Raw genomic sequence first — 19,221 nt, 5'->3', positions numbered from 1 at the left:
GGCAAGACGGCAGCTAGGAGGAGGAGGTATTCAGATAGTTATACTTTGCATGTATGCAATAGATTTGACCAACTGTCAAGAGTTGAGTGGAGAGGAGCCTCTAGTAGCTGTAGGTGTATGTAACAAGCAGCAGTCCTCAGCAGTTAGGAGGCCTAGGTCAGTTGCAAAGGCTAACAGAAAGAAGAAGGTTCAGCTGCTAGGTAGTTCGCACAGTAGAGGTGTGGGCCAGCAGCTGCAGTAAGTGTTGGAGGGAGGGGGGCGTGAGTACCAGGTCACCAGCATTCATTATGAACCCTACAACACAGTTGGCTCAGGTGACTGACAGCATACAGGAGTTATGTAGGAATTTTATGGAGGAGGATCAGGTAGTGATAGTAGGCGCAGCAGAGAACAGTCTTGATTGGGACGGGGAATATGATGTAGGTGGTGACCTGGTAAAGATAGCTACTCAAACTGGTGGCACTGATGTGCATTTCATGCAACTGTTTCCGCGTCATGATCAGCCTCATCTTAATGCAGCTGTTAGGCGCGTTAACATGGGGCTGGAGAGGGCGCTGATGGCAGAAGGCATAAGGGTCACATTTCAGTGGTACCAGTTAGGCCTATCAGTAGATCGGGTTTCACTAGGCATGGCCTGCACCTCAATATGTTATGGGAAGGGGAGGGTGGCAAAGTCTATAGGTGACAGTGTAGTGGGTGGTGATGGAATTACCCATGGAAAAATTCCTGTAGTAGTTGGTGTATGAGCTGCAACTTTTTTAGATTTAAGTCAGCTGATATGTATGCCTGCTTAAAGGAAGTCCCTCTAACTAAGGGCTCGCCTTCAGAGGACGTCATGTTTCCAAGTAGAGAAGGAATTACCATATTTCATCAAAATATAAGAGGCATTGAAGATAAAGTTAGTGAACTGCTTATCGACACTGAGTCTGAAATTTATTGGTATATCGGAGGACCACTTAAATAATTTGACAATTCAGAGGCTTCCTTTAGCAGGATACAGATTAACTGGCTGTTTTTCAACAACTTCCTCGCAGGATGAGGAAGTGGCCATGTTCGTAGAAAACAGTATTCCATTTGAGTCCATAGATGTTTCATGGCACTGCACTGAACAGATATTTGAATGCTGTGCAGGAGCAGATGAATTTAGTGAAAGTAAACTTCTAATTGTTGTTGTTTACAGGTCCCCTAACTCCAACTTCATAGCATTTCTGCTCAAGCTAGAGAGAGTTCTTGATTCACTTAATACGAAGTACCAGGAATTAGTTATATGTGATGACTTCAGCATTAATTTTGTGTATGATGGTGCCAGAAAAAGAACGTTGGTACAGCTCTTACATTCATATGATCTCATGCAGACTTGTGTTTTTTCCAACTAGGGTGCAGGGGAACAGTAGCACAGCCATAGACAATATCTTTATTCATTCTTCATTACTAAATGAGCATTCTGTTAGTAAAAGGGTGAATGGCCTTTCTGACCATGATGCACAAATTTTAACACTAAAAGGCTTTTGTACTCAAACAAATGTCATATATAATTACAAACTATGTAGGAAAGTTAATCCAACAGCAATAGAGAGTTTTTTAAACTTTGTCAAGGAACAAGAGTTGCAGCATTTTTATAGAGCCGATAACATAGATGATAAATATAATGCTTTCCTTAACACATTTCTCATGCTCTTTGGGAACTGCTTTACATTAGAACCTTCTAAACGGGGTACCAGCAGTAATAGGCAGCCTGGATGGCTGACTAGTGGGATAAGGATATCATGTAGAACGAAGCACGAATTATATCAAAATGTTAGAAGTAGCAGTAGCCCATTACAAACAGTACTATAAGGTGCTTAAAAATATTATTAGGAAGACAAAGAGTATGTGGTATACAGATAGAATAGCTAATTCACACAATAAAATTAAATCCATATGGTCAGCTGTGAAAGAAGTGTCTGGTCAGCAGCACAAGGTCGACGATATAAAGTCAGTTTTTAGTAAAAATATTTCTGTTCCTGATAAATCAGATATATGTACAGCGAAAAGTAGTGTCAGTGTCATCGTAACTGCAATCTGTGTCACGTCTGCTGTGCAGCGAGCTACGTTAATTTAAGTATTAACTGTATTTTTCTTACTTGCCACTTCTTCTTCCGTGTGTTTTTGCTTTTAGGAAGCTTTAATTGTCGAGTTCTACTAATTGTGTTCCATAGATTTCGTGTTTGTTTTGAATACAGTCAGAGAGAGTCCCTTTAGTCAGCCACAGTGCCAGTAGTGTTAGTGTTTTTTTGAATACAGTCCAGAGACAGGTAGTGCTATTTTCATTGTTTCCTACAAGAAGTGTCCAGTAACCACAGTTTAGCCAACTATCAGCCGCCTTTAGTGAAGTAGCAGTCTAGTTAAAAGTTGATTAACTCTCTACAGTAAATTGATTTCTTAGAATGGATACGATGTGTGACTGCTGTGTACGGACGCAGAAGGAGCTGGCCACTTTTCGTGAACAGCTGAACGTGTTGACGGCCGTGATCAGCCGTCTTCAGGCTGCTGCCTCGGAGTGTAGCGGAAGTGGGGAGTCTGGTGCGTCGCATGGTACACCCCAGGTGTTACATGCTTCACCCACTGTCCCTGCTGCCGACACAGCTTCATGGGTACCGGGCGCGGTTGGGCAACCCTCTCCCCAAGGGGAGTGGCGGGTTCAGCGGTGTTCGCGGCGCACGAGGCGGAGGGTCAATGTGGAGGTTGGCCGTGTAGCATTGCCCGCTCTGCCTGTGAGTGGACATGTGGGCGCTCCTTCAGCAAGGTCCGAGCAGGCACACGGGGGGAGGGGTTTATTAGTTACTGGGAGCTCCAACGTTAGGCGGGTGATGGAGCCCCTTAGAGAAATAGTGGGAAGGTCGGGGAAGAAGGCCAGTGTTCACTCTGTCTGCTTGCCGGGGGGTCTCATCCGAGATGTGGAGGAGGCCCTTCCGGCGGCGATAGAGAGCACTGAGTGCACCCGACTGCAAATTGTTGCTCATGTCGGCACCAATGACTCCTGCCATCTGGGTTCAGAGGTCATCCTCAGTTCATACGGGCGGTTGGCGGAGTTGCTGAAGGCGGAAAACCTCGCTCGCAGGGTGGAATCTGAGCTAACTATTTGTAGTATCGTTCCCAGAACCGATCGCAGTCCTCTGGTTTGGAGCCGAGTGGAAGGCCTAAACCAGAGGCTCAGACGATTCTGCGGCGATCTGGAGTGCAAATTTCTCAACCTCCGCTATCGGGTGGAGAAATGTAGAGTCCCCCAGAATAGGTCAGGCGTGCACTACACGCAGGAAGCAGCTACAAGGGTAGCAGAGTACGTGTGTGGAGTGCACATGTGGGTATTTTAGGTTAGAGAATTCCCTCCCTAGGCCCGACAAGACGCCGGCAAAATTCAACGGGGAATAACAATATTAATCTGCTAATAGTAAAATGCAGGAGCGTTTATAGAAAGGTCCCAGAACTGCTCTCATTAATAAACGGTCACAATGCCCACATAGAACTAGGGTCAGAAAGTTGGCTGAAACCAGAAGTAAACAGTAACGAAATTCTAAACTCAGACTGGAATGTATACCGCAGAGACAGGCTGGACAGTGAAGGGGGAGGCGTGTTTATAGTGATAAGAAGTGCAATAGTATCGAAGGAAATTGACGGAGATCCTAAATGTGAAATAATTTGGGTGAAGGTCACAGTTAAAGCAGGCTCAGACATGGTAATTGGATGTCTCTATAGGCCCCCTGGCTCAGCTGCTGTTGTGGCTGAGCACCTGAAGGATAATTTGGAAAATATTTCGAGCAGATTTCTCCACCATGTTATAGTTCTGGGTGGAGATTTTGGTTGGTTGGTTGTTTGGGGAAGGAGACCAGACAGCGTGGTCATCGGTCTCATCGGATTAGAGAAGGATGGGGAAGGAAGTCGGCCATGCCCTTTCAGAGGAACCATCCTGGCATTTGCCTGGAGTGATTTAGGGAAATCACGGAAAACCTAAATCAGGATGGCCGGACGCGGGATTGAACCATCGTCCTCCCGAATGCGAGTCCAGTGACTAACCACTGCGCCACCTCGCTCAGTTGGAGATTTTAATTTGCCGGATATAGACTGGGAGACTCAAACGTTCATAACAGGTGGCAGGGACAAAGAATCCAGTGAAATTTTTTAAAGTGCTTTATCTGAAAACTACCTTGAGCAGTTAAACAGAGAACCGACTCGTGGCGATAACATATTAGACCTACTGGTGACAAACTGACCCGAACTATTTGAAACAGTTAACGCAGAACAGGGAATCAGAGATCATGAAGTGGTTACTGAATCGATGATTTCAGCCGTAAATAGAAATATTAAAAAGGGTAGGAAGATTTTTCTGTTTAGAAAAAGTGACAAAAACCAGATTTCAGAGTACCTGATGGCTCAACACAAAAGTTTTGTCTCAAGTACAGATAGTGTTGAGGATCAGTGGACAAAGTTCAAAACCATCGTACAATATGCGTTAGATGAGTATGTGCCAAGCAAGATCGTAAGAGCCACCGTGGTACAACAACCGAGTTAGAAAACTGCTGCGGAAGCAAAGGGAACTTCACAGCATGGATAAACACAGCCAAAGCCTTGCAGACAAACAAAACTTACGCGAAGCGAAATGTAGTGTGAGGAGGGCTATGCGAGAGGTGTTCAATGAATTCGAAAGTAAAGTTCTATGTACTGACTTGGCAGAAAATTCCAAGAAATTTTGGTCTTATGTCAAAGCAGTAAGTGGATCAAAACAAAATGTCCAGATACTCTGTGACCAAAATGGTACTGAAACAGTGGATGACAGACTAAAGGCCGAAATACTAAATTCTTTTTCCAAAGCTGTTTCACAGAGGAAGACTGCACTGTAGTTCCTTCTATAGATTGTCGCACAGATGACAAAATGGTAGATATCGAAATAGACGACAGAGGGATAGAGAAACAATTAAAATCGCTCAAAAGAGGAAAGGCCGCTGGACCTGATGGGATAACAGTTCGATTTTACACAGAGTACGCGAAGGAACTTGCCCCCCTTCTTGCAGCGGTGTACTGTAGGTCTCTAGAAGAGCGTAGCATTCCAAAGGATTGGAAAAGGGCACAGGTCATCCCCGTTTTCAAGAAGGGACGTCAAACAGATGTGCAGAACTATAGACCTATATCTCTAACGTCTATCAGTTGTAGAATTTTGGAACACGTATTATGTTCGAGTATAATGACTTTTCTGGAGACTAGAAATCTACTCTGTAGGAATCAGCATGGGTTTTGAAAAAGACATTCGTGTGAAACCCAGCTCGCGCTATTCGTCCACGAGACTCAGGGGGCCATAGACACGGGTTCCCAGGTAGATGCCGTGTTCCTTGACTTCCGCAAGGCGTTCGATACAGTTCCCCACAGTCGTTTAATGAACAAAGTAAGAGCATATGGACTATCAGACCAATTGCGTGATTGGATTGAAGAGTTCCTAGATAACAGAACGCAGCAAGTCATTCTCAATGGGGAGAGGTCTTCCAAAGTAAGAGTGATTTCAGGTGTGCCGCAGGGGAGTGTCGTAGGACTGTTGCTATTCACAATATACATAAATGACCTTGTGGATGACATCGGAAGTTCACTGAGGTTTTTTGCGGATGATGTTGTGGTATATCGAGAGGTTGTAACAATGGCAAATTGTACTGAAATGCAGGAGGATCTGCAGCGAATTGACGCATGGTGCAGGGAATGGCAACTGAATCTCAATGTAGACAAGTGTAATGTTCTGCGAATAAATAGAAAGAAAGATCCCTTATCATTTATCTACAATATAGCAGGTCAGCAACTGGAAGCAGTTAATTCCATAAATTATCTGGGTGTACGCATTAGGAGTGATTTAAAATGGAATGATCATATAAAGTTGATTGTCGCTAAAGCAGATGCCAGACTGAGATTCATTGGAAGAATCCTAAGGATATGCAATCCGAAAACAAAGGAAGTAGGTTACAATACGCTTGTTCGCCCACTGCTTGAATACTGCTCAGCAGTGTGGGATCCGTACCAGATAAGGTTGATAGAAGAGATAGAGAAGATCCAAAGGAGAGCAGCACGCTTCATTACAGGATCATTTAGTAATCACGAAAGCGTTACGGAGATGATAGATAAACTCCAGTGGAAGACTCTGCAGGAGAGATGCTCAGTAGCTCATTACGGGCTTTTGTTGAAGTTTCGAGAACATACCTTCACTGAGGAGTCAAGCAGTATATTGCTGCCTCCTACGTATATCTCGCGGAGAGTCCATGAGGATAAAATCAGAGAGATTAGAGCCCACACAGAGGCATACTGACAATCCTCCTTTCCACGAAAAATACGAGACTGGAATAGAAGGGAGAACCAATAGAGGTACTCAAGGTACCCTCCGCTACACACCGTCAAGTGGCTTGCAGAGTATGGATGTAGATGTAGATGTAGATATTTAAAAATCTTTTTCTGAGCATTGCTGGTGAATTAAGTAAAAATTTAGTTTCTACAGGGAATCATATTACTCTCTTGGCAAATATCTTTCCGAGACTGATGTCTGTAATACTCCTCTGTGATACAGACAAGGGGGAGATTGAGTCAATAATTAAATTACTCAAAACTAAGGACTCTCATGGATATGATGGAGTGCCTAGCAGAATAATAAAGTATTGTGCTGCACATGTTAGTCCTGTATTTAGCCATATTTGTAATTTTTCCTTTAGGAATGGCCAGTTTCCTGAATGATTTAAGTACTCAATAGTAAAGCCACTCTATAAAAGGGAAGAAAGAGATAATGTAGACAATTTTAGACCTATTTCTATGCCATCTGTTATTATTAAAGTTATTGAAAAGGCTGTGTATGTAAGGATAATTGATCATTTTATATCACACCATTTGCTATCAAATGTACAGTTCAGCTTTAGAAGTTGTTTAACAACTGAACATGCTATATTCTCATTTCTCTGTGAGGTACTGGATGGGTTAAACTAAAGGTTTCAAACACTAGGCATATTCTTTGATTTAAATAAGGCATTTGATTGTGGTGAGCAAAAAATACTGCTTCAGAAGTTGGACTATTATGGAATACAGGGAGTAGCTCACAATTGGTTCACCGCTTACTTTAGCAACAGCGAAAGGTCATTATCCACAATGTTGAGAATGGCTGTGATATGGGGTCTAAGTGGGGTACTGTCAAGTGCTGGGTATCCCAGGGATCAGTGTTGAGGCCACTCCTGTTCCTTATTTATGCAAATGACATGCCCTGTAGTATTACGGGTAACTCTAAAATATTTCTGTTTGCTGATGACACTAGCTTGATAGCAAAGGATGTTGTGTGCAACACTGGCTTGGTTTCAAATAGTGCAGTTCATGACTTAACTTCACGGCTTGTAGAAAATAAACTAAAGCTAAATCACAGTTAGACTCAGTTTAGCTGTTTCTAACACACAATTCAACAAAACCTGACATTTTAATTTCACAGAATGGGCATATGATTAGTGAAACTGAACAGTTCAAATTTCTAGATGTTCAGATAGATAGTAAACTGTTGTGAAAATCCCACGTTCAGGATCTTGTTCAAAGACTTAATGCTGCCATCTTTACTATTCGAACGGTATCTCAAGTTAGTGATCGTTCAACATGGAAATTACTCTACTTTGCTTATTTTCATTTGCTTATGTCATGTGCTATTATATTTTGGGGCAACTCTACCCATTCTATAAGGATATTTTCGGCTCAGAAACGGGCGGTTCGGGCAGTAAGTGGTGTAAGTTCATGAACCTCTTGTCAACCCCTGCTCATTAGTCTGGGTATTTTGACATTGGCCTCTCAATATATATATATATATTCCTTACTGTCATTTCTTGTTAACAATACTAGCTTATTCTGAAGAATAAGCAGCATTCACTCACTTAATACTTGCTCAAAATCAAACCTGTGTTTGGATCGGACTTGCTTAACTCTTGTGCAGAAAGGTGTGCAGTATACTGCTGCATCCATTTTCAATAAGCTACCACTCAGATCAAAAATCTTAGCAGTAATCCACGCGCTTTCAAATCTAAATTGAAGAGTTTCCTCATGGACCACTTGTTCTATTCTATTGAGGAATTCCTTAAAAAATTAAGCTGATTCTTGTATTGTTGATTGCGTTTACTTAAACTTATAGATTGACTTTTTTCAAGTTCATAAACATTTTATTTTTATCTGTTATTACTTTTATGTTGTAACTTCATGTACTGACACATTCCGTGACCTTGGAGATTTGCTCCGCAATTTGGTCCTATGGAACTTGATGTATAAATAAAAAATAAAAAACCTGGTACCTACATCACTACAAGGGTGACTTGGGTTCTTCCACACAACATCAACAGCTGGAGGTAAGAAATTACTCTTCAGCATGTACTTGGTCCCTGGCAATCATTTTGGCTATACTCACAGCAATCAATTAGTTTGGTGTGAGAATGTTGCTCTTACTAGCACACACAGCTGACGAAAACCAATTTCAGTCACGTTTCAAGTTACATACTCATCAGCTGATAGTGCCAGATGGTGACACGAATGACACTTGCCAAAACATTGCAAAATTTCATTGTAACCACTTGGTTTGAAATGTGAGAGCTTTTCATCGGTTATGTTGTTGTTTACTTGCTTTTAAATTTTGATGTCTACTTGCTTTTCAATTTATCTCCCCTTTTCCTCAACATAGTGGCATTATATCCTGTATTATACATTCACAGTTTGTACAGCACACCCTCTAGTAATTTTTAAAATGTTCCTTGCAAAATAGAGGAGTGTGAAGATAAAACCACTTTCTAGTCACATAACATGAATCTAGATTACATTTAATAATTACTCTGCCCCATAAATTTACTGCCAAATTTTCGTGGTACGTAGCACAAGAAGTACGTCTAGATCAGTGTTAGCTACCAGAATGCTTTCACACGTTCTTGACAGAAAGGTACCACCTCTGCTCACAACACAGGAGTTCCATCCTATCAACCACTGAGAGGCAGCATTCAGTAGGCTTACTCACTTTGAAATCAATGTATAGTGCCTTTGTTATAACATTGTTAATTCCTGACTTATTCAAGATGGAGACAAGTGATCTAATATTATATAAATGTTTAATAAAACTAATAAAATCTTATAATGTCAGGATCACAAGAAAATAATATTATATGGTGACTAGTTTCTCTCTGAAGATGGCTGCATAATGTTATTTACTTGCAATCTTGACATTAAAATATTTTATTAAATTTTTTAAAACTTTTGTATAATATTAGATCGCTTGTCTGTGTCCTGAATATGTCAGGAATTAAAAAGTTTGTTATAAAGTCAACATACATCAGTTTCAAAGTGAGTAAGCCTGCCGAATGCTGCCTATGAATTGTTGATAGGATGAAATCTTAAAGATCTGGAAATCTTGTGTTGTGAGCAGAGGAGGTACCTATCGGTCAAGAAGGTGTGATACACATTCTGGTAGCTATCGCTGATGTAGATGTACGTCTCATATTGTATGGAACATATACTGAAGGAGGAGATGGGCACGGAGATCCTGTATCACCAAAATATTTCTCATCAGTCTCTCATGAATCTTTCATATCCTTCAATTTGGGGGGAAAAATGAAGGATTGCTCTTCAATGCAATTAACATTTAAATTAGAGATCAGAATGCTGATTTCCAGGCACTTACATTGAAACCTTGAGGAAATTTATGAACTCAATTTTATGTGATTTTGCTTTGTAAGTGCATGAAATGGTGGATGAGAGATATTAAAAATGCAGTTAATCAAAATCATACTCACCAACAGCAATCTGCTGTTTGTCTTCCTTTTCCAAACATACACTGATATTTTCCTTGTTATCACATGGTGCAACTAGAGATCCGCACAAGTTGATGCGGAAACTTCCCACTTCAGTTTGCACAACATAGTCAGCTTCACTGTTATGCAAGCTTGTCATATCAAACTGATGGCTATAAATTGGTTCCACCACCATGCAATTTTCTCCTTTCGCAACCTACAAAACAGAAGAATAACCTCAGTACAGATGGAAGAAAGAAATATATCAAACTAAAAGATAAAGCAAAAAGAATGAATGTAAAACTTCTGTAAATCAAAGCAGGAACACTACCTTCGTTGGGCAAGCAATGTTGGTTGGCCAAATAAACGAGGTCACACAATCAGCTGACTGGCTCTCAAATATTGGTGCTCCTTTGGTATTTGTACAATGAAATTTAATTATAGTTCGATATCGTCCTTTACCACTTGGACATAATGATCCCCCTAAAAATTAAATTCAGTAATTAAACATGGCAATATAAATTAATATGATAGTGCAAAATCTTGTGAACTGGTAATGTTGGTGGTTGACAGAGCCACTTTCAGATGTGACACTGACTCTAATGAAGAAAGCGAAGAGGATCTCAGGATAGTACATTTCACCTTTCAAAGAGTGACAATGTTAATAAACATCATTGAGGAAGTACATAATTATTTGTGACAGCTCACAGCACTATTCATGCACAGAAAATCTAACCTATTTCTCACCCCTTGTCACAACCAGGATTGAGAATGCTTTCCACCTATTTTAAAGTAGCACAAGAAGTCAGCTGCTACTGTTTTTCTTGTACCCTACTTCCTGCTAAGTAACATTTGAAGTACTCAGATCTTTGAGTAAACAGTTTCTTATTAATACCAATCACATAGCACCAAATTTTGTCTGCCATTATACAAAATTATTGTTACTCATTAAATGGCACAAACAATGCCACTGATGTTTTGGATGTTTCATGCAGTCCCTGCAGTGGTTTTGTTTTCGATCGACCAACAGCATCCACCCTGCAGTTTCAACTGTACTACTATACAGTTAATATCCCAAAAACATAGTTCAACTTTTCATGCATGTGAATTGTAGTTTCACCTTCACCATTCAAGAATCACTGCCCACTGTCTAATATGTACATCAGTGTCTACTATGACGTGTAGGGCCAGATGACACAAATAAGCAGACAAATGAGATCGTTATTTTGTTTATTCCCTTTATTAATGTGTATGTGTGGATTTACGTCGATTTCCTTCCTTAGAGCGAGTAGCTATATGTAGGGTGCATAATACTAACTTGGCACCCACCCACGTGGAAATGCGTGTAGTAAAATGGCTTTTCTACAGTCTTTTAAGAATAATTGTGGCTGTTTCTTATATGCAAAACATCGTGCAGTATCACTTATGTCCGATAAGCGTTATATTAAATCATGCAGTGTGTCTACCGTAGTTGGTACTTTTATTTTACACTGAATAAATCTGCATCCAACTTAACTTAAGAGTAAGTTCACCATCTAGTGTCCTTGTTTGGAGTGTACTGAATGCTATACAGCTATTGAATACTGATTCTGTACTGGAACATTGAAATTATTTGTGAAGGAACTATGAAGTTGAAAAAAGAGTGAAAATTATGAAAAAAGTCATCAATATATCTTCAGTGCCAACTGTTTACAGACTGAAAATTTGCAGTGGAATCTTTTCAAACTGGAGGTTACACATTTGAACCAAAGAAAAATTTGCCAAATAACAACAATCTGAAACAAAATAAAATATAAGGACATCACTTTGTGACTGCCCCTTGTGCTCCAACCAGCTGAGTAAATATGATAATCCTCTGGCACTAAATTCAAGTGAATTTTGCAACATTTAAACAGCAGTAACTGCACTGGTCAACAACCACTCCCACACTAAACTAAAACTTTCTGTAAAGGTCTAATTAGGTTATCTGTCCATTACTATTTGTACTTACCAGAATAACTTATCTGCAACATACCATTTGTAACTTCAGGTCCTTTTATTACCATGCCTAGATTTATGGCTGTCCCAGCATCAGTAGTCTGGCATACTCCCACAGGTCCATCTAATTTTTTCGCATTCAGGCATGGTCGATGAGAAAATGCAAACAAACAATATCAGTGAACTCCAGAGGTAATAGACACAGATACATCTGCAGTAACAGTTTTATGAACTTCATGAACTATGTGGTCTTATGTAGTGACTAAAAAATTGTATTAAATTCAAAATAAATGGCAAATTTGATAACACACTTTTTATCAATAATTTGCAACTGGCACAAATATCTTTGTAGTAATAAAGTTTCCAAAGCTTCTACAACTTAACTGAAAAAAAAAAGGAGGTTGGTAGGAGGGAAAAACTGACATGCATAATTGTCAGTGAGTTATAGAATGATTTTTCCCACTCTGCAACACAAGGTGTGCAGGTATGAAACTGTCTGACAGATGAACTCTGTTTCGGATTGAGAATTACTGCCTGCAGAATGTCCGAGTTCAAGTCTGTGTCTTCATTCAGTACATAGTTTTTATTTGTCAGAGAGCTTCATAAACTAACTGCTTATTAAATTTAATTACATTACACAACAGATAAAAATTTGAACACACATTATGTATAGTCTTTTCCCAAGCACAATCTTATCAGAGCCAGTCAAATGAAAACCCCACTGTAATGGAACCATGGAATTGTTCCACTCAAAAGTAATCACCACTTATAGATGAGACAATCAATTCCTGTTTCGTGGAACAGGGTCGGCTGCTGATGGATCCACAACCGCACCCACTCTTGGACTTGCTCCACCAACTGAAAGCGACATCCACACATATCTTTTCACATTACCTAGGTGTGAAAAATACATGGCAAAAAATTCAAGTTGTATGGAGAATGCTGCAATGTTTCTCAACCAAGTCACATTTTCGCAAGTTCTTCAATGTGCAGCAACATGTACACTGCATTTTTCATATTATGAAAGTATAAATACGAATTCCACCAAACACAGCACATTAGTTTCGGAAGCTTTGAAAATGAGATAGCAATGAATTTTTGACAGCCAGTCACAGCTCACATCACAAGATCTCACCAGCCAATGACAGCCGATATTTCAAGAACAAGACGTGATGTAGTCAGTCAATAGCAACATCACTGTTAAGCACCGCGAACACACAAATAGGAAAAGTTAATGGTTTCAATTAGTATACATAGGGTCTAGCTACAAGAAAAGCTAAGCTTTCACGTATAATATTGAGTCCTTTTTGCACATGTTATCCTTTAAGACATATCAAACACAAATGTGCCAGTAAAAGTATAAATAATGATGTAAATGTCTGGTCTTATGGATCTGAAATTTTGCTAAGTGGCTGCTCCTTAAAGTGTTAAGTTTCGAATGAGTGTCACATGCTATGCGAATTAAGAAATTCATTGCACATTCTGACATGGAACATAGCTCATCTTGCGAAAAAGGAAATTTACTTCGAAAGTAATATTTTCCTGCCACCTGTTAGGAATTAAACAGTTGCGATGTCATGCTCATTTAAATCAGTTTGTTGCTAAAAGTATTGCACAGCCTTTGTCCTAAAGCCTTTGAAAAATTTGGCTGTCGGCAGACTTCTGTCTTTTGTGTGGGCACTGTGTTTTGTTGTTGTAAATGGAACATTTTCTTTGTAACTTAAGTTTTATATTTAAAAAAAACACCACACACACGTGTGGGTGGGGGTGGCACGCGCTCACATACATCCATGTATGTTATCTATTTCTGATGAAGGCCTAGTTGGCCGAAAGCTCACTTTCTGAGAGTCTTTTTGTTGTGCCTAGCTGCAATTCAGCATCTACATTAAATGGTGAGTAGCGACTATTCTTTTCAAAATATTGTTAAGTTTTACTTTGGTGTTTTTCTCTCATATATGTTTTATCACTGAAATACTATTCTGTAGTAGCGTATGGAAGTAAAACTCTTTAAAAGAGTATCAATTCTTACCAGCCAAAACTACAAAAACTTAACTGAAACTAGAACACAACAGATTCCCGGAGTTCTGAAAATTCCAACCTTTTTTTGGTTTACTCCAGAATGAAAAAATTCCTGGTTATTTCGCGGATTGTCCGGGGCATATGGCATATACACCCTCATCCTCACACACACACACACACTCTCTCTCTCTCTCTCTCTCTCTCTCTCACACACACACACACACACACACACACACACACAGAGAGAGAGAGAGAGAGAGAGAGAGAGAAACCAGTCTACTGTGGCAGCATCCAAGGCAAAAAAAAAAAAAAAAAAAAAAAAAAAAAAAAAAAAAAAAAAAAAAAAAAAAAAAAAAAAAAAAAAACAGTTCTTTGAATAAAGCAAGAGCACACTCGTCTACAAGGAGGGTAGCAGAAGTGATCCACAAAACTACTGTCTTAATTATCTTGAACAAATGACCTCCTCAATACCAATCAGCATGGATTCCGAAAACATCAATCATGTGAAAACCAGCTTACACTTTTTGACTTACTGAGAGCTTTAGATCAAGGCAACCAGCTTTAGATCAAGGCTGATTGCCTTGATCTAAAGATTGATTGCCGTATTTCAACTTGATTGCTGCAGTATTTTTTTACTTCCGAAAAGCATCTGACTCAGTACCACATTTACACTTACTGCCAAAAGTTTGATTATATGCAGCGTCAAGTGAAATATGTGGCTGGATTGAGGACTTTTTGGTTGGAAGGACACAGCACGTTACCTTGGATAGAGTGTCATCATTAGATGTTGAAGTAAATTCGGGTGTACCCCAGGGGAGTGTGTTGGAACCCTTACCTTCCTGTACATGTATATTAACGACCTTGCAGACAATATTAATAGTATATCAGGCTTTTTGCAAATGATGCAGTTATCAACAATGAAGTACTGAAAAAAGCTGCATAAATACTCAGTCAAACCTTGATAAGAATTCAAAGTGGTGCAAAGATTTGCAACTTGCTTATGTAAAACTGTGCACTTCACAAAACACACACACACACACACACACAAAACAATAACATAGCATCCCTTGACTATAATATCAATGAGTCACTGTTGGACTCAGTCAACTCATATAAATACCCGAGTGTAACAATCTGTAGTGACATGAAATGGAATGGTCACATAGGCTCAATCGTGTGTAAACTAGGTGGTAGACTTCAGTTTATTGGTAGAATATTGGTAAACTGCAATCAGTATACAAAGGAGATAGCTTACACATCACTCGTGTGACCCATCCTACAGTATTGTGCAAGTGTGTGGGACCCGTACCAAATAGGACAAATGGGACATCAAATTTATACACAGAAGGGAAGCACGAATGGTCACAGGTTTGTTTAATCCATAGGAAAGCGTCACAGAGATACTGAAGGAACTGAACTGGAAGACTCTCGATGATAGATGTAAATTATCCCAAGAAAGTCTATTGACAAGTTTCAAGAACTGGTTTTACTTGGTGGCTCTACAAATATGCTACAATCCGCTACATATCACCAATACTGAACAATGAGAATAGAATTAGAATAATTACTGCATGCACAGAGGATTCTGAACAATTATACATGAACGGAACAAGAAGAAACCCTAATAACAGGCACAATGGGATGCATCCACCACCATGTACCTCATGGCAGTTTGCAGTATATATAAGCAGATGTAGAAAGAAATTATGAAATAGAGGGTGGGGAGGGGTGATAGGGGGAGTGGGAGAGGCAGGAGGCACAGCTTAAATTGCGGCAGCTGAATATTTCTGAAAAGCCCAATTACAAATTTCACTGCTGTGCACCACACAATTCATGGGTTACTTGGCTGAATACACGTTCCACCAAGGACTTTAACTTTTCTACAGAAAAGCCAGTTAAGTGTGAAATTGCATCATTACTGCATAATTGGTAATCTATGAAAGAACTAAAATAAATATAAAAAACTAACCTTGAAGCTTGGTCTTTTTAGCTTGTGTTATGCTTTAAGATATATCATAAACAAATGCACAAAGTGCCAGTAAAATTTTAAATAATGACAGAAATGTCTGGTCTTCTGGGTCCAAAATTTTTCTAAATGCTTGGTCCTTAAAGTGTGAAATTTTAAATAAGAGCCAAATGCTCTGTGATGCAAGAAATTCATTACACATTCTCACACATAACACAACTCATCTTCCATAAAAGGAAATTTACTTTGAAAGTAATGCTTCTCAAACCACCATTCTCAATATTTTCCCGTGGCCTGTTAGAAATGTCAACAGTTGCAATGTCACACTTATTAAAACCAGTTTGCTGTTACGATATTTTATATATTCTTTGGCTTAAATCCTTTGACACATTTGAAAACTTGTGTGTGTACTATGTTTTGGTGCTATAAATAAAACATATTCTTTGCAACAAAGTTTTATTTTGGTACTATTCTCAAGTTTATGTTTTATTGCTGCAGGATTACTCTGCAGTAGCAGTATTACAATAGTAGGTCTTACGAGTGAAAATTACAAAATTCTAACTGAAAACTAAACAATGAAAATTCTTGGAATTCTAAAAATTTCCCAGGGTTTTCCCAGATGAAAAAATTCCCTTGTTTTTACCACATTTCCTGGTTCTTCCTGGGCATATACACCCAGCTGAAGCTGACTGCAGAAGGATCCTACAGCACACCAACACACATTTTGCCCAACACCCATGAAGGTAAGATAAGAGATATTAGAGGTCACACGGAGGCAGACAGACACTCGTTTTTCCCTTGCTGTATTTTTGAATGGGACATGAAAGGAAATGACTAGTAGAAGTACAAGGTACCCTCTATCAGGCATTATACAGTGGCTTGCAGATTATGTATGTATGTATGTATGTATGTATGTATGTATGTACGTATGTACGCATGCAGGTCAGAGAAAAAAGGAACATTTTGTAAAAGACTATTTACTTGCTTTAATATTTTCTCAGTTTATGCAGTGTATATGGTAGAGACCATTATGCTAGTGAAAAAAAAAGACACTAAGGTCACCAATAGGATCATGATACAAGACATGAAACGGACTTTCACATGGTTAACAGAACATTAATGTTAGCAGTGAAAAGTTCATGTCAAGCTGATTTTTCATAATTTTCTTCCAAATGATCTCAAGATGTAGTAAGGAAATAAATTTACCAAGTGACTTAAGCAGTGGCTTATCCATAAATGCTCATGAAATTTGGATTTAAAATAAATAATAATGTAAGCAACAATGCTGTCCTAGAAATAAGTATAATAGTAAATTACATAAAATCCTACTATTCATAAAGGAATTAATTACTGTCCTACAGCTTGCATTAGTTAATTGAACAACATTGGATGAAAACTGTCTGTGTACACAAATAATGCTGTAATTTGTACTTTGTTGATATCGCCAAAGTGTGTAAAATTACATATTACAAGCAGAAAATAAATCTGATATGTCTTGTAAGCTACATTTCCAATTAAGTAATTGGAACCAAACTAGCTTCAAACCTGCAGGTTTCAAACATTTTTTTCTATAATCAAAAAGTTACAAGCTTTGCAACATAGGAAAGTGCAGCATTAGTGAATGAAAAAGTTTCAATTTTTTGGTAAACATGTACAACTTCCTACTAGAAGTCTTGCTATGTCACTGATAATTTATTTTTATTCTATGACAATTGGAAAGATTTACAGACATGTTTGATTAGAATTGCAGACAATAAAAAATGAAAAAAAAGATACCTCTTTTGTGTAAATGGTGAATAATCTCTCTGACAGGCCATGTGAATATGTTTTGGATCAAGCAAAAAAATAAGAAAAGATTTCCTAATGTTTCAACATTAAAAAGGACAACATGCCTTCATGTTTTGCCACTCACCAGCATGGTGGATCAAAAAAGATCAATCCAACATCAACCAGTGAAAGTAGTAATGTTGGCAACTAACAGCGAAAAGGAGTTTGCCACCATCTCGCAAAGCTCAGCAATAACAATAATCATAGCAGCAGCAATAATAGCTGTTCCAGTACGTTGATGCACATAGCACTTTTTTTCTGGTCAGTCTCTCTCATATTGTTGATAGGTGTAAGATCAGTGATAGAAATGGGGATTATGTATTAATGGTGGCAGTATAAGTTTGCAGACACAATACATAAAACCTTGTAATAAGTTGTATTTCTTTACAAAGGTTCATAAAAAAATTAAAGAAACAAGACCCACAGAAAAAAGTCACAATTTAACTTCAATAACAATCTTAGGCTTACACTGAGATAGAAAGCTGCTCCCAGCAGTCACAGGTGTTGAAAATATTATTAGACTGTCAGTAATAGCCACATTGCAAATCAGGGAGCATTTGCTGGGAGTCCCTAAATCTCAACATATTTAGCAGAACAGGAAGCCATCCATAACTGTTTATCAAATACTGAAATGGGGTATAACCAAAAAAATTCAGGCAGTTTGCTATGATATGACAGCAGGCAACACAAATCAATTACATGTCAAAGATGGATTTGGGGACAGGGGGAATAAGATTAATAATAATAATAATAATAATAATAATAATAATAACCTGTCGTGAATCTCTTGCCATCATCATTATATTTTTGGATTAGTTATGATTTACATATATTGGAGCAATGAAGTGCCTCATGCTGTCCACTCATCAATGAGATGATTACAGACAGCTTCTGGAATTAACGGAAGGCTTTCAGAAGAACAAGATATAATTTCACCTCCAGAAGCTGTAAATCATACAAGGCAGATGACAAGAACAGTTTTAATATCTTTTTCAACATCCATTTCAGTTATCTAATCGGGAGAAGAACTTTTAAGAGTATGAATTTTTCTTACTCAAATATACGCATGAGCCTAGCTTCTGTCATCAGAATGAATTAAAGCATCTAATCGCGATTTCCTATTCACAGATAAATTATCGAAACATTGATATGAAAATCAGTAAGGTAGGTGCAAACAATGTTTCCATCCAAGTCTGATACTTTTGTTCCTGGAATTGTGGCTTCATTCTCATTTGATCTGAAGGCAAATGCAGGTGAAGGAGAAGAATACGAAGATGAAATAAAATCAACTGAACAGGTACAATGTGTATCAAAGAGGTCTTTCTACCTTTATGAAAACTGAGTTATTGTCCTTTGCAACTACTAGTAAAAACACATTCTTCAGGCAATTTTCTCTCACCACCACCTTCTCGACAAATATCATTTAACAGAGAAGAATGACTTTTGTTACAAAAACGAAACTGAAATAAAAGATTGGCAAATGATCTCTCTTACACAAGACGAGGGCATTGCTAACTAAACCATAATCTTTCATGTTTTCCATTTTCTATGTATTTGCTTCAGAATGTTTTGTACATGTTAGTACTTAGTAAGTTACAAATTAAATAAATCATCTGAACAATTCATTTATCAAAATAA

General features: G+C 38.6%; 1 protein-coding gene across 2 annotated transcripts in view; it reads right to left on the bottom strand.

Annotated features, from left to right (window-relative positions):
- The window catches only part of LOC126186242 (cation-independent mannose-6-phosphate receptor), a 628,020-nt gene that overhangs the window by 492,471 nt on the left and 116,328 nt on the right, over nt 1-19,221 (bottom strand). For both annotated transcript variants that reach the window (XM_049928195.1, XM_049928194.1), the window contains exons 7-9: nt 11,785-11,895; nt 10,126-10,277; nt 9,798-10,011 (exon numbers count right to left, since the gene is read on the bottom strand). In XM_049928195.1, the coding sequence (XP_049784152.1) occupies nt 9,798-10,011; nt 10,126-10,277; nt 11,785-11,895 (477 nt within the window). The remainder of the gene's footprint in view (nt 1-9,797; nt 10,012-10,125; nt 10,278-11,784; nt 11,896-19,221) is intronic.

The sequence above is a fragment of the Schistocerca cancellata genome, chromosome 1 (genome assembly GCF_023864275.1).
Source record: "Schistocerca cancellata isolate TAMUIC-IGC-003103 chromosome 1, iqSchCanc2.1, whole genome shotgun sequence".
In the NCBI taxonomy this organism is placed as follows: Eukaryota; Metazoa; Arthropoda; class Insecta; order Orthoptera; family Acrididae; genus Schistocerca; species Schistocerca cancellata.
The sequence above is the reverse complement of the archived record's forward strand: the minus strand, read 5'-3'. Positions and strand labels throughout refer to the sequence as shown.